At 31.8% G+C, this 16,724-nt stretch overlaps 1 protein-coding gene across 3 annotated transcripts; it reads left to right on the top strand.

The window, feature by feature from the left end:
* The first annotated feature begins 3,588 nt into the window (after nucleotides 1-3,588).
* LOC111030140 (facilitated trehalose transporter Tret1-like) lies at nucleotides 3,589-16,534 on the top strand. Of its 3 annotated transcripts, XM_022309512.1 has the most exons (7): nucleotides 3,589-3,792; nucleotides 8,125-8,319; nucleotides 8,434-8,638; nucleotides 8,719-8,840; nucleotides 10,607-10,742; nucleotides 12,910-13,901; nucleotides 15,867-16,534. In XM_022309512.1, exons 3-7 carry the CDS (start codon nucleotides 8,617-8,619, stop codon nucleotides 16,083-16,085), a joined length of 1,491 nt encoding a protein of 496 aa, XP_022165204.1. In that variant the 5' UTR covers nucleotides 3,589-3,792; nucleotides 8,125-8,319; nucleotides 8,434-8,616; the 3' UTR covers nucleotides 16,086-16,534. The 3 variants fall into 3 exon arrangements, with proteins under 3 accessions (XP_022165204.1, XP_022165203.1, XP_022165205.1); XM_022309511.1 differs by having other exon boundaries at nucleotides 8,434-8,840; XM_022309513.1 differs by lacking the exons at nucleotides 8,434-8,638; nucleotides 8,719-8,840.
* Nucleotides 16,535-16,724: the final 190 nt, after the last annotated feature.

Below are 16,724 nucleotides of genomic sequence, written 5' to 3'. Positions count from 1 at the left end.
ATAGCGATTCGCATATCACGCACATTGTATTGTACTATGTGTGTAAGCATGTGCGCCTTGAACACCGCACTGCAAGTTGCACGCATTGTGTGGTCGTCGTCGACCAATCAAGTTTTCTAATTGTTAGATTATTATCGAATATATTTTTTCTCATTCGGGAAAATTATAGTAACAAAATCACATATTTGTCCAAACTCTAAATAAAAATAAACTTTCAATGCCTTGCGAAGTGTATTCGACTGCAGTTTTTTCATATCACGCAGAGAAATCTAGAAACTCATTTCGTATTTTTTGTCATTTTCAAAGTGTACTATTCTTGTTAATCACTGCAGAATTATAACACACCCTACATAATAAAAACCACTTATTTAAGTATATACAGGGTGATCCAACAAGTATGCTCACCCACCCTTTGTTTCTTTAATAATGAAGTTTTTCGAAATCTGATTCTTGGATTCTTTAAATATACTCAAAAACCATATTTTCATATTCTTGAGATTTTTTTGTACCACTTAAGGAGTGTCCTGTGGTGATATAAACTTTTGTTTTTCAAATGGGAACACCGCTTTTTTACTGTAAATTATTTAGAGGATAATTTTTTTAAGAATTTTGATGTATTGAAATCAAAATTCGAACGAGTAGTTTCCTAGTTATCATACATTTTGTGCTAAGGATAATATAGTTTATAATGGGGGAGATGGATATGCTTGTACAGTATGCGTTGTTATCTATAGCCTATACACATAATATACAATTATATTTTTACATTATATTTATTTAGTCAAACATTTAGGTAAATAGCAAGTAAAATCTTTCTTGATTTATTTAGTTATTTTTTTTATTCCATGTGTAGAACTGTATGAGCATATCCCTATTATGGTCTATTATCCTTAGTATAAATTGTCCAATAACTAGGAAACCACTCGTTCGAATTTTGATTTCGATACATCAAAATTATCAAAAAAATTATCAGCTAAATTATTTAAAGAAAAATTGGGGTTCTCATTTGAAAAAAAAGGTTCGTACAGCCACAGGACATTCCTTAAGTGCCACAAAAAATCTCAAGAATATGAAAATATGGTCTTTGAGTATATTTAAAGATTCTAAAAATCAGATTTTGACTTGTTGGATCACGCTGTATACCTGGATATTATTCCGAAAACGTTTTAAATACTATTCCAAAAAGTAGGGGTAACTGTATTCCGAATACTTTTTCTTAAATATTTATGATGTTAAAATAAATTATTTTTGTCAAGTATGTTATACGGATAACAATACCTAGTACCTACATGTATAGAAATATTTGTTTTGGAAACAAAAAATAAGACAATGTTAACCAAATAAAAGTCAAAATTATCCTCATTGTTTTTATTATTATTGTTTTGTATTCAATAACTTTAAATTCTTTGGTAATAAGTTTTCAGAATTATTTTACATTTAAATATGTTAACACATCATTGTTTTTTAACATTAAAATAATTTGATGACGATTCTACACAATAATGTACTAGGTAGGTAATGTGTTAAAATGTAAAAAGTATCTATTCTTCTTTAACTGAGATAAGTATGTAATAATATTGTCGCATTGAACTGTAATAATGTATTTTAAAAGTATATTATTTTATGTCGTGTTTCATCGAAAACAAATTTTTGAATATTTTCTTTTTTGCGACCATTATTTTTAAATCGAAAGATATTATTTTACTGGCCGTGATTCAGGTACTATAATCGTGTATATTATGCAGCCATGCTTGACTCATCAAGGAGCAAATGGTAAGTCATCCCATTTAAAAATCGATTTTCGACGTATCTCTGTTAAACCTATAGTTTCATATTTCTTAAATGATTTTCACCGTTGGGTAGTTTACCCTGATGTTATCATTGTACAAGGTCAACATCGTCAAGGTATAGCCAATAATATACACATTGAGTCCACGCTATAGGTGTAATATTTAGAGTGACTTGAGTTTATTGATAAATCTCACATCATGGACGTCGAAAAAACGGTTTAAAAAAAATTCTTACCGTATAGGGATAAATAAATTGAATACATTAATTGTGAAGTAATCAATAAAATCAAATTGTGGCGCGGTGTTTGGCTTCAGTCACAAACGTGTTCTGAATGCCAGTACCTGTCGGTGTCACTAGTTACCGGATGGGTGACCGCTTGGGATCTTATAGTGACAAACCCTTACAATACATACGCGTGTTTCTAACCAACAGTACCCTCCCCCACACAAAAAACTGTAGGTAAGTAAAAATACACTTTATGCCATGTACTTGTACATTTAAAAATAAATGTATAAAAACTAATTTAAAGTTTTTGTAATATTATACCAACACTTGTTGTATTTTTCCTTCAATATATTTTTTTTCATTTCATTCTAAAATATTTTTGGAGCAGCTTTAAACATTTTTTTTTTTTTGTATGGATTGGGCTCAACCACCAAGCTTCTATTATGCAGGTGCTTTAATTCGCCTCTCGTTTAGATCTCGGTTTATAAAATATAAAATAAGATCCACGTGGTAATTACTAATATTACTATCACCTGACACCGTATAATACGCAATATATTATATGGTACAGTATATTCGTTTAATACATATAATTATGAAAATCAAGTTTAACACTGATCAAAGCGTGTTATCGCGTGTTCCGTATTTTACGCATAGGTTGTATTAAAGGATGTCAGTGCACTGTATATTTGTTCTCTTTTTCCGGGTCATGTGTATAACATAACAAACTTTTGTACAACAGGTTCAATTTGTAGTTGTTAAAACTTCAATATCAGTATGAATCAACCCATATAATTAAACTTGTAGGTATGAATATAGGACACCTTCTAGGCTTTTATTGATATTTTAATTTTGACAGAGTAAATATTAGGATTGTAAAATGCTCATAAATCTTAAAATTATAATACCCATAAAAGCTTAATGAGGTAATTTATTTTCTTATATTTAAGTTTGAGAATATGTCAAGAGCACAAAATTAGATCTTCTGAACACAAATTATTCTGTGTTTCGGGTATGTATCAGAGTGAGAAAATTAATAGGTAGTGTGTTATCATCCGTTCGAGACGACTATCGTATACGGAGATTTAATTAAGATATAATTTGTACATACTAATTATTATACGAATACACCTTATTATAATATAGGTATATGCGCATCTAATTGGTTCATTAGATTGATAAAAATTCAAAAAAAAACCAACTCGTCGTTTCAGCGTTAGATCTCTGCAGATATATAGGTCACCCGTAATATAACATTATAATATACGCGCCTATACGTATAATATCGTCTTCTCCGACCGCTAAAATGAATTAATATTGCAATTATAATATGTAGGTATGTACTTTTTCGGCTGGTTTTTGAAAGGCGATAATTTACGCGCACCTATATACCATACACATAATAATATTAAAATACTCACTATACTACTGCGAGTGATGGGAAAAAAAAAACCCGTAGGAACACGTACGTTGATAAGTTATTACTTCTTAGCGTCGACCGTCGTAGAAGGGGTATGCCGCGCGAAACGTGCAGCTTAGGTATGCATTACGATAATATTTTTTAGTAATAATATTAGCATTGTAACGTCACCGCGACCAGTGTATTTCCCGTGGTCGCGGCGTGGTGTTTTCCTCGCGGTCTCCGTAGACTTTAACGATTTCGCCGATACGCCAAGGTGTTTCTCTCGAGTCCGTTTTTGTATTCACTCATTGCAAATCAAAAAAATATTATTCTAGATCGCCCACAATACGCCGCATTCGGAAACGACTCGGCAGGTAATATGTTATTTATTATCATACTTATATATTCGATATAATTAACTATACCCGTAGTATAAACCGAAACATAATATTATGTTGGAATTTATGTTAATGAATTTATTTTACGTGATTTATATCATTATTTATTAATTATTACGATGTATAGATCAACGTGTACGAATAAGCTAGTAACGTTTAATGTTTCATATTATTGATTGTATACATAAAGTGTAAGTATAATAATAACATAATATTGCGTCCTAAATTAGTATGACCGTAGGATATTATAATAATGGTAATATTAATTGCTTCTGGTACACGATCACCAGTATAAGAAAATCACTAGATATTAATATTAGCCGCGTAAAATGTTTTACAAGGCGAATAACGAACATGAAAGTATGCGTTTTAATTTGCAAATTGTTTTTGTTCAAAATTTATTTTTCAAATACTGCAATCGCTTATATTTTATAATGTTTATTGTACGTAGGTAGTATTCGGATTCGAACGCATATTTGCATATTAATTTTCTCGTTTATCGTATTATTATATTATACATATCTAGCTATCCCGCACGACGTTGCCTGTGCCAAAGATTTGATTTTTTTATAAATAAATTTGTAAAAAAGTATACCCATGCCATATTTGAGCATCATTTAGCTATCTCGAGGGTTTGACGAAATAAGCTATAAACACCATCCAAGTCTCAAAGAGTCTCAAAGAATCTATTGATATGATTGTTATTGACAACGGTTCAATAGTTCCTTGAGTCTATTAACTACAAGCAGACAGGCAGACCAACATTAATTTTTATAATTTATCACAGATATAGATTATTATTTATTATAGTACGATATTAATGTTGCAATACAAACATACAATGGTAATAACAATAATAATAATAATAGTTGTAAATACAAATATTGAAATATACCTTTTATACATTTCTTAATATCGTTTACAAAAATATTCCAGCAGGTATGAAATTTCGATTCAAAATTGCTTGAGATTGTATGGTAAATTTCATATTTTTATCATAATAGATTCTTTTAATTTGTGTGTATTTTGGTGATTTATTACAAAACATGTATAATATCATGCATAGTGTTTACGTTTCGGTAAATATGTAGGTATGTCTACTATTTTTGCCAAAACGAAATAAATAGATAAAGTATGTTGTATAATTTATTTGCAGTCTGTATATATTGTTGCATTGATATCATACGAATACCTAGAAAACATTATTGAGTATTGTACAAGGCTGGGCAAGTTAACTATTTTTAAAAATCAATTACTATAAAGATATTAAGATATTTATACTTAATATATGTCTTACAATAATAAATGATATAGATGAATGTAATATTTTAAGTTCGAAACAAAGTAACTCATAATGTAACTTAATTAAGTAATTTAACTTTTTATTCTAACATTAACTTTTTAACTCGTTAATTTTTATGTTAATAATATTAATAATAATACGAGTAATATTAATAATTTTAACTTAATTTAATGAAATTCATAATAAATGACGGACAAATAGTACCTTAAAGAAATGTTACAAGTTACCGAAGCACTCAAGAATAAATGACTTAAAGACAAAATAAAGAAAAGAAAAGTAAAAAAAATCCTTTAAATTCATATTAAATTTATAAATCCCAATACATAGGTGATTTGCATATCATTAATTGATTATAAATTAGAGCTTGGAACTTTTTAAGTTGCTTGCTGAATCAAAACAAATCAATCTACATTTTTAGGAACTTACAACTTTGTACAATTCTATTGAAATAGACATAATTATTATAATTTTGCCTTTGTTTTTGTTCATAAAATGTGGTGGTAGAACGACGGGGAGTATGGTGATGCGGTGAGGCATGAGCTCCGAACAATCAATTTATTTATTTAATAATTTTTATAAGAAAAAAATATCATTGTTATACATTTAAACTGCATACCTGCGAGGGATTGAAGGTTTAGTTTTTTAGCTGATTTATTCGTACGTTGTTACTAGTTAATATTAATTATAAGTTAGTTTGTGAATTCAATGTTAAATAGTTCGTACGCATCATGTATTTTTAGTCCAATGAAAAAAAAAACGGATACAAAAATTCTATAATTATTGGCATGTATATATTGAACATATTAGATAATCAGATTTAATATAATAGAAAATATTAGATATAAATTATTATATAGATTAAAATGTTATATTTTTTTAATTTAAAATTGTTGAAGTCTAAATATAATAATTATTAGATCTGAAATTAACAATAACAGCAAAAATATCACTTTTCAATCTTGACCCATAATAGTATATTAAACTACCTGTTGCTGTACAGCTGGTACCTATATAATGGTGCATTTTTTTTTGTAATATTAAATAAATCAACTGTACAAGTAGAACGAATCAATTATATCAGTCTACGCACCGTACCACCTTCACACTATGTGTGTGTCCCGCTAAAAAGCAAGTAGTCATAGGCATTACGCAAACGCGTAAATTGGTGAATTTGGAAATCTCTGCAGTTACAACACACTTGAACTAATTGTACGTAATAAATAACAATAACCTATATAATATAATATTATATTATAGTAACAAAAAGTCTAAAAATTAGATACGTTTTCGTTCAATGCATATCTACCGAGCGCAAAAATCATCACGATTGCGAGGTGTAATTAAACCACCTGTAGTATAACTTATTTCATTTTGTTCGTTATTGGGATATCATGTCGATGACGATGAAGTAGATCGATTTCGAAAATAACTATACTGAAAATTATAAAATATTTATGGTAATACAGGTACTTTTTTAATCATCGTATTTTACAGTATTTTTAATATTACAAGGTGACTAAAAAACTGATGAGACCTGCACGGCCATCTATACAGTATATTTATGAACCATTTGTGTTTCATTATCATAACTATTATACACTACATACATCAAACATCGCATAATATATTATGTGCATTACTGTTGACATACATAAGTGATAAGGTCCCTACATAATGTTTACATTTTTCATGACTTCGAATTTTGTTTCGCACTCTCAATATCTCGATACTCGGAAACTGTATTATCACTTATAGCAATAATTCAATCACTCTATGACTCCAACTTCGAATGCATACCAATAGACGACCGTACCTATTTAATTATCGATTGATAATTACGATTAATCACAATTTTTTTTTTTACCGTAGGTGATGTTCCAAAAAATAAATTAAAAATATAAGAACGTAACCTAGCGCATTGTATCTACTATGATTTTAAATCAGGTACAATAGTCCATGAAATATCGGTAACTACTAGAAAAATATCGTTTATTTATTATAATTCATTTTAACGTGTCGGCGTTAATTTCATTACTTACATTAATATCATTATTGATAAACGATTTAACCGTTTATCACGTGTCACGTGCTGACAATCGCATTGGCCATCGCGGTGATTCATGTGCCGTGGAATCACAAACCGATCTCCCCCACGAAATCACGATGTATAATATACATACATTACATATATATAGGTTTACACCTATATTAACAATACGATATCCCTCCTCGTCGCGAAACGTTATGTAAATTACGGGAAACAGACGATAACTGCAGCGTGGTGCGTATTATTATATTATTGTTGTTATTATGATAATATAATGGCAATAATAATAACAGCGACTGCAGTAAACGACCAGCGGTGTGCAGTGGAAACTGCGAGTTTTCTGCAGCGGCGGAAATTACAAAAACACAATGAATAATGTATACAATAATATCATAAAAGGTCATGAAAACAAGACGAAACAATACATATTGTGTATAAGTACTCGTAATTGTTAGTCGACGGACTATTTTTTGCCTATATATAGGTACTCTGCCTGTTGTCTGTGTGTTTTTTTTCGCACGTTCGTGTTTTTTATCATACGCCTTGGCCAAGGCGATGTTTTATATACATAGGTACCTATGCATATCCTCGCGGAGTTTGATCCTAATCATCTGGCATCACGGTGTCTAGCGGGTAATCATATTGTTTTACCGTACGCACACATAGGTATAATAGAGCGAAATCGTCGCAGCATAAAATTAAATAGCAAAACATTGATCTCTGACCGAGACCTTGACGCTTAATTTGTTTCGGGTGACCGTGGAGGACGGACGAGGAGCTGCATAATGTGTATTGATAATAATAGGTATATTGTTCTGTCCTCCGCACGCGTTTTGCACATTAAAAGCTACACGACACCGATGATTCGACGGGAATTCGGGAGTTTAGATGATTTAGATGGCGCAAGTCTCAATATCACCATTCCAATCATATTGTTATTTGTGATTTTTTTTTTCAGACGTATATAACAGCACCAGAACAAAATCGATCTCCGTCATAATAATACAATTATTATTGCTATCATACGATCAACGAGTTCGGTTCTTGCAATTACCGCGATGATATTGTTATTATAATGGTGATTTCTCAGTGATACAATCATAACAATAACATTATGTATATCAAACTCGACGTTCCGCCAGTCTTCAAACAGGTAATGTGTACGGAACTTTACGGAAACTTGTCTAAAATTATATACATCAGCAAATTACTATCTGCGGTTAAGATCTCCAAGCATTCCGACTCATTATTTTGTGTCCTCAATTAGATATAATGTGTATTATACACGATCACTGCGTACTTCCTCACTACAGCGGGTCCACGAGAAGAAGCAAAATAAATAAATAAAAATGCATATTTACTAAATTATGTTCTCGGCGTGCCAACTCTAATAATTGATTATTGGTACATCGTACATACGGTTATAGACACAACAACAACTGGCTTTGTGATGTACACACTTTTTAGTATAGGTACTATATAGTTCTTCAAATATTTATTTGGTTAATGTTGACGCTAGTTAATAAATTAAACATTTTAACTTTTCCAACAGTCATTGGTTTAAATCATCATAGACATCCATTCTGTCTATCGGACGTTTTAAAAGATGTACATAACACGGCGAACATACGCACAAACACAATACTATCGAACTCTGCCTATAATCAGGTGGAGGTAATTAAGTGTATTCATACATTGGAAATAAATTAGTGTTTGTTACGTATAATATCGATTATATTTCCTGTCAGGTCTAATAATGAAACTCATCAGACTATAATATAATATTAAACCAAACTCAACAAATATATACCACACCGAAATACTGCACCCCATCAGGCATACGTATATTATGTACCATAATACTTACAAACCACATAATGCTTTTTCTTGGACATTTTAGTAGATACCCATCTGGTTTTTTTCAATCAAACAATCCAATTAATCCATAGACATAAAAAAACTGTATTGTTCGAATACTAAAATTACATTAAAATTTTTTATAGGTATGCAAAAATACGTTATGATATATTGGTTATATTTCCTATGTACCTACATTAAAAAAAACTGGAAATCCTTCACATGAGCCTAAATGATCCTTCGGTGAAAACAATAAATTTTTTTCATACTTCCTGGTTTCGATAATTATTATTTGCATTTTATTATGATAATAGTACTAGGCACTTATTATATATAGGGTGGGGTTTTTGAGGTTCAATACCCCGAAATGTTTTCAAAAAAAAAAATTTCATATACTAAACTAGCATGGACCATCATGATTTTTATTTACTAAAACACTTTTATAGTAATGTCATACCTATAAATTAACAATACTTTACTTATTAATGATAGAAATTTTTAGTTTTTTTTTTTATTTATACACCCCCATCAAAGATTATTTCTGTATAGGTACGCGCTTAATTAGTACACTTTACAATCAAGATTAATTGATGAAAAGTTTTTGTTTTCAGTCCATTTATTTTTTATGATATTTTATCTACTAAATACTTATACTAAATAAGTAAATAAAATAATATAATTTTTAATTATTGAGCTAAATTTTTTATAAAAGCTAATAAAAATATATTTATATATATTATAATTAAATAACTAACCTTATTGTCGTAAATAAAGCATTAAAAAAAAAAAATTATTAATATAATATAATATTAAAAAGACCGAAACAAAATGACGTGTGCGATGTGCGTCGTCAAAACCGGACGAACTTAAGACTCAACATCTAATATTCAAACAGGTTTAGGTATTATGAGCATCAATATTTTGTTGTTTGTTTTTTTTTGTCAAATATTTTTTGCAGCTTTCATATAGTGAACGTTATGTGTATAACATATTATATGAGGATATGACATATAGTTGCAATTATAGTAGGTATATAATATGATCCATGCATAATCAAGGTGAATCTTTTGAAGGTAAGCAATGAGCACTTATATTCTAAAAAAAAAAATATTGGAAATATTTTTTTACGTAACTTTTAGTAATTACAAATAACATTTACAAAAAATTTCAATGGTCATAATTTTTAATTTTTAAATTTTTTTGAAGAGTGAACCTATATCCTATACACTTAAAATTCCTTATTCTACAGCATAATATTTTTTTCAGAAATGTAAAAATCACATTTTGAACGAAATTATATTAAAATAATATTTTTCCGATAACAGTCATATTATAAAGGTACTATACTATACTATCCTAGGTAGAAATATGAATTATTTTATTATTTTATACTTTTCGAGAATACGAGTGTCCACCTACCATTACTGTCAAGATTAGGTACCTATCACAAACTTCGGTATTTGCAATGTATGTTTTTACTTGTGAGTCTATGAATAATAGTTGTATGTTGGGATATTGCATCTTAGTATGAATGGACAAATATAATATAATAAGTATATTGTACAACTTATTATTCTCGACAGATGTTCGCCGCGTCCGGACCTCTGATTGTGACTCTCGGTTCCGGGATGACCGTCGGATTTTCTGCCGTACTGTTACCGCAGCTCAAGGACGACCGATCGACCATCAAAATCAGCAGCCATCAAGAGTCGTGGATAGGTGAGCTTATGATCTAATTATAGGTACTTTTCAGAACGTGTCCCGTACTCATAGTACGTGATATGTATTTAAGCAGAGCGCCCTTGATATACCCGATGGCACTTCTTGGCAGTGGCGTAACTAACATAAACCTAAGCTTATATTTATTATATTTATAGTAAAAGTGGGCCAAAAACTGAAAATGTAATCATTCATACTAGTCCGGTATACCGCGATAATAGTACCTAACTAATAAGACTCGTTTGACATGCACGCTTAGTTATACGCACAGTTGCAAAGCGTGTTTCTAATACATGGGTTGTGATATTATATTGTATATAATAGTAAAAAAAATAAGTATAAAAATATTTCGTATCACGAATGATATTATTATTATTTGATATTTCCATCAATACATTATGATACAGTACCTAACCATAGAAATAAAAAACACTTTTACAATCAAAGCATTGATAAATGCAAATTATTGATTTCTGAAGATCATACCATTATACCATTATATCGTCTATTATTCCTGATATTTGTATAGCTATGTAAATTCAGATGGAGGTTAAGTCTTTTCATAATCACATTACATCAACAGTGGCAGGACGGACATTTTCAAACTTATAAATTATAAAATTGACTCTCTTCAGATACAAAGAGGACAATGATATAATATGATAATGGTTGAGTTTGTATCAATATAATATCGCAACATAAGATTTGTATCTGTACAATCTTTGTGGATGTACTCGAAAAAGATAAGTCATAAAGTCGAGGAGATATTAACGTTTTCAAATAAACGGAAACTTACGGTTATAGGTATTTGTATAACAGAACGTAGGTTCGCATTAGATGACTCACTATTTAAAAAATACCTCTCTACATAAGTTTAAATTTAGAAAAATGTGTTGCTGCTATGGTATTGTGTAGCCAAAGTAAGCATGTATAGGTACACTGAAATATTGTACATTGTCTTAGGGTACCCCAAGTCCCCAACTCGGCCCCAAATAAATTAGGCACCTACCTGTACATAATATTATATTTGTGTATACTAAAATATATGGACATTATTATGGCCGATGCAACTATTGCAACGAGTTGCACGCTGCAGTGTAATTAAATACCACCATGTATATGCACTATATTGTATAGGTATACTGCATAGGTATAAACTGTAGACGGATTAACTGTCCGGTTGTATACCTGTGTTTGCACTACGCGCATATACAATATGTCTGGGGGAAAAAAATCAAAACTTAATCACTCGAACGGCAATGGCTTACGCACAAATCGGTTTAACAGTTCGTGTATATATATATACATATCGGTATTTCCATCGTGGGTTGGCATAAGCTCATTTTGTAGTGGCCAATCGACTGGAGATGGGATGTTTCGATTTTTTGATTCTGCAGCAAACTGATTATAGTAATATAGGATATGAGTGCGCAGAATTTATCTCGTCAAAGTATGAAAAAAAATTGTTCTTTTTCCTCTAAAAAAAAAAAGAAAAAAAGTGCTACAAAAAAGGTCAAATTACTGACGTTAAAATCTAAAATTTGTTACCAAGTAACTTTTTATAAAAAAATATATTGAATTTATGCCATTTTGAACTTGATGTTTCAATGTTCCGAGGCAACTTTCAATAATTTTAACAAACACTACAGAGTTCACAGCGAAAAATAGGATATTTAAATGAACCCTTTTTTGGTGCAACACTATGTCGGTGTGGCATACGCTGTATACCGCGAAGGGCCAACTATAGGTACTTTAATTCTTAAGGGGTCATTTTACTCACTAAGGGCCGAACTAATTTTCAAAAAAATTCACTGCTTTAATTAGAATGATATTATTTATAATAGCATGTAATAATTTAAAACTTTTCGTGTCTTGGCCAACAATAATGTTTTATGGAATAATTTGTAAAAATGTATTTGTATCATCTGTCAAATATACATTTAAACTGTCTATGTATTATAAGTAGGTACTTATCTATCAAATGTAATTATATATTATATATATATAAGTTATGAGAGGGTTAAAACAATGAAAATTAAAAAGAAAATAGCCACCCCTCATAATAATCAGCAGTCCCCAGATGCGTGGAGCCCCTTATACGGTCCTGGTCGATTACGAATGGTAATGGCAATATTAATATTCTAACCAGAACGTTTTTTTCTTACAGCCAGCATGGCAGCGCTGCCGATGGCCGCAGGCAGTGTGCTAGGTGGCTTGGCCATGGACAGGCTGGGCCGGAAGACGACCAACCTGCTCATCTGCGTGCCGTTTGTGCTCGGCTGGACGGCCGTTTCGATGGCCACCGGCGTAACGGGCGTGTACGCGGGCCGGCTGATGACGGGCTTGAGCACCGGCCTGCTTGGCCCGCCAACGGCAGTGTACATTGCCGAGGTGACGGAGCAGCGTTACCGGGGCGCTGCGCTGGCCATGATTTCGTTCTCGGTATCGGCCGGTATACTGGTCGTCCACACGATGGGCACGTTCCTCGGCTGGCGGCTGGTGTCAGCCCTGTGCTCGGTCGTGCCGTTCGCCGGCTACGTGCTCATATGGTTCACGCCTGAGTCGCCTGTCTGGCTGCGCGAGGATGAGGAAAGACGCCGGCGCCGTCGAACCGCTGCAGTCTGCGACCACGCTAGTAGTGGCATACCGTCGCGGCCACCGCCGGAAGTCGATCCGCAGCCGCCGCTACAGGCCGTCAAGCCGACGGCGCGCCAGTGCTTCAGTAGGCCATCGTTTCTGGGGCCGTTGGCCGTACTGTCCGCGTTCTTTTTCGTCCAACAGTTCTCGGGTGTCAACGCGGTGGCCTTCTACTCGGTGACGCTGCTCAAGCGTGTTGGGCCCGATCTCAACGAGTACCACTGCACCATGGCCCTGGACGTCATCCGGCTGGCCGTGTCCGTGCTGGCGTGTGGCCTAACCAAGCGGTTCGGCCGCCGGCCGCTGGCCGTCGTCTCAGCAGTAGGCACATGCGCATCTCTGATTTGCCTGGCCGCCTCGGTCCGCGACGCAGGTGCCCCTGTCACCGCGGGTAGCGTGGCTGTTCATGCAGTCCCGGCCCCGGCGACCACCGCCAGCCTGGCACCCGTTCTGTCCATCGTCGCGTACATGGTGTTCGTCAACATCGGGTTGGTGCCGTTGCCTTGGATCATGTCCGGCGAGGTGAGCATGACGTTATGGTGTGTTATGCCCAATAACTAATACATAATAGAAATCTGGGCATTAAAAGTGAAGTTAACTAAGTTACATACCTACATACAAGTTACTTTTTTATGAACAACTTCTAACTACCTAAACTATCAACATTTGTTCATAATATGTAATTGCCGGTAGCGTAGTACCGACCCCCCCCCCCCCGCTACAAAAACTGTTAAATAATAACAATATTTTCAGACAAAATATTACAAAAATTAATTTTTAGGTTCTGGATACCGGTAGATACTAATCAGTTAATAAATGCGGTATGATCACATTAACTTTTATCATTCATAATTATTAATTACTATAAATCCCATTTAAAATATATTTTGTTTGGTTCAAATAATTGTTTTTATTGTAAAAAACAGGTATTGTATCTCATAAAGTTTTACCAATGTATTGTAAATACTAAATTGAAGACTGTTGAAGTGGTAAATGCACTATTTCTGGATTTCAAATAGGATCAAAATAGCTGATTTGTATTTAAGTAATTTTTAAGTTTAAACTTTAATTACATTTGTCTGTATTAACTTAACTTAGAAAGTGAAAAAATTAATTAATTTGCCCAGCCTTACATATCAGTGATAATAAATAATGATATTGCTAATATCATAACGGTTATAATTATTGTATTTTACTAAGCCCTCAATATAAACAGTATAATCACAATATATTATTATATATTTATATGGTATCACTATTACAGTCCATCACCACACAAATCATTTATTTTTGCAAACGACAAAATCCAACGAAAAAAATGCCTCACTAATATTTTACTGTTGTACCTAGTCAATAAATTCATTTTTATTTCAATGTTCATTTGATGAATTTTATCTGTTTTTTACAGTACTAATATATAACGACGTCTGTATTCAAGTACAGGTTTAATACAAGTTTGTTAATTACTATGTATATATTACATAGAAACATTATAATTCATAAAAATAATAATTTTATATTACGCCCCGAAAGCAAATAATTTAATTCAGTGCACTATTACAATAATGTTAACACATATTTTACTAATAAATAGTAATAAGTTATCAAATTTATTATGTAGAGTAAAACAATATTTAAAATTAATTGGAGCAGAATTAATCCTAGCTGATTTATATTATGATAAAGAAGTCAACAATTTCAATGTAATCACAAAAAAATCTGTTACTGTTTCAAAGCTTCTGTCTAGAGCCCCAAAGTTGTACATTTGTAATTTGATTTTAGTGAATAAAAAAAGAAATTTGTTTCTATAGAATTATAAAATGACAGAATGGCACATTACACGATATAGATATTTAATACCTCTTAATAATTTCGAGCAATCTATTTTATTTTATTTACAAAATTATAAATAAAGCTAAATATTAATTGAACTTGGCTCAAAGAGGTCATCTACGAATTACACTCAATCAGCTCATCCTTAAGAAATTTAACGACAGTATTACACAACGTAAATAATTCATTTGGAAATAATTACGAATACCTACAAATGATTTTTATATTGATATTTTTTAATCGTGACTAGGCATATGTAATATTTAAATTGTAGTTATTTATTTAAACATCTTTAAAAATTTACTAATTTCATAATGCCATTTATTAATTCTTTTTAAAAATAATCATATTTTTTAAATCTTTTTTTTTTATTGTAGTTATTATATATATGTCATTATTATAAAAAAACAATACAATTTATGTACTGTTAGAAAAATTAAAACAAGTTGGTACATTTATTACATTTTATTTACCTACCTGCTCTGTTTTCGACAGTCGGCTGATAGGTATTTGTTAATAAAATATAGGTTTTATCTAATGATCGAAACGAGTCCAACTCAATCATTACCTTTTTCCGAGTGCAATATTCCACTTTACACCGTAGGTCACTATATTATACACTATTATATCATTCCCCTTATTGTTTTTCTGTAGATGTTTCCCGGGTACTGCAGAGAACTCGGCAGCGGCCTATCCACGTGCTTTGGGTTCATCATGTTCTACACTGTGATCCAAATCAGCCCTTATCTGCTGACCAACATTGGTACGTCGATGACGTTTTACATTTTCGGCACCGTGTCCGGTGTCGGTGCTTTATTCCTCTATCTGTGTCTTCCGGAAACCAAAAACAAGTCAATGGAAGATGCGACGTGACGAACCGCTTGATAAATGGCAACAGTCCTACATGAATAAATAGCGTCATTGTATCGTTTCTGGACGGAACCACGGACGAAAATGTACGTTGTTTATCGTTTGGCCGGGAGATCTCGCATGGTGTGTGTTTTTATACCGTTGGAATCATCAGAAATAAACCATAAAAATGTTACCGGCTTTACCATAATGTATTTAAGCCGATCGTTTAGTAAAATACACGATCTTAGTTATTAAAAAATAAAATTCTATTATTATTATACCTACTTCTCATTTTGTGATTTTATATTATGTTTATATTCAAAAAGTAGTCAATAAAAGTAAATTATTATTTTATTATGTGCGTATTATAATTTATATTAACCTACAAGATACTATGATAGGTACGATATGCTAATATTATAATCACATGTACACAATTATTATAATATAATTATTATTATGTATGTGCATTACCAGTGTTGTTCAATTTATCTCTTAATCTTATCTATATAAAAAAAAATTAAAGTATCTTTTTTATTTCTATTTAATTAAAATTATTATCTGAGATAAACTACCAAAATCATTTTTTGTGACGAGATTTTCAGATTTATTTTTATAAAACAATTGTTTGTGTGGTAGGCATTAATTTTTTTAGGCTAT

Source organism: Myzus persicae, unplaced genomic scaffold (assembly GCF_001856785.1).
Source record: "Myzus persicae strain clone G006 unplaced genomic scaffold, MPER_G0061.0, whole genome shotgun sequence".
NCBI classification, from domain to species: domain Eukaryota; kingdom Metazoa; phylum Arthropoda; class Insecta; order Hemiptera; family Aphididae; genus Myzus; species Myzus persicae.
The sequence above is the reverse complement of the archived record's forward strand: the minus strand, read 5'-3'. Positions and strand labels throughout refer to the sequence as shown.

What these genes read in the sequence shown, in the direction of transcription:
- LOC111030140 (XM_022309511.1), top strand. Translation starts at nt 8,673, where the DNA reads ATGTTGACGCTAGTTAATAAATTAAACATTTTAACTTTTCCAACAGTC. An exon ending in CCATCAAGAGTCGTGGATAG is followed by an intron (nt 10,743 to 12,909) that starts GTGAGCTTATGA and finishes TTTTTCTTACAG; the next exon opens with CCAGCATGGCAGCGCTGCCG. An exon ending in CTTGGATCATGTCCGGCGAG is followed by an intron (nt 13,902 to 15,866) that starts GTGAGCATGACG and finishes GTTTTTCTGTAG; the next exon opens with ATGTTTCCCGGGTACTGCAG.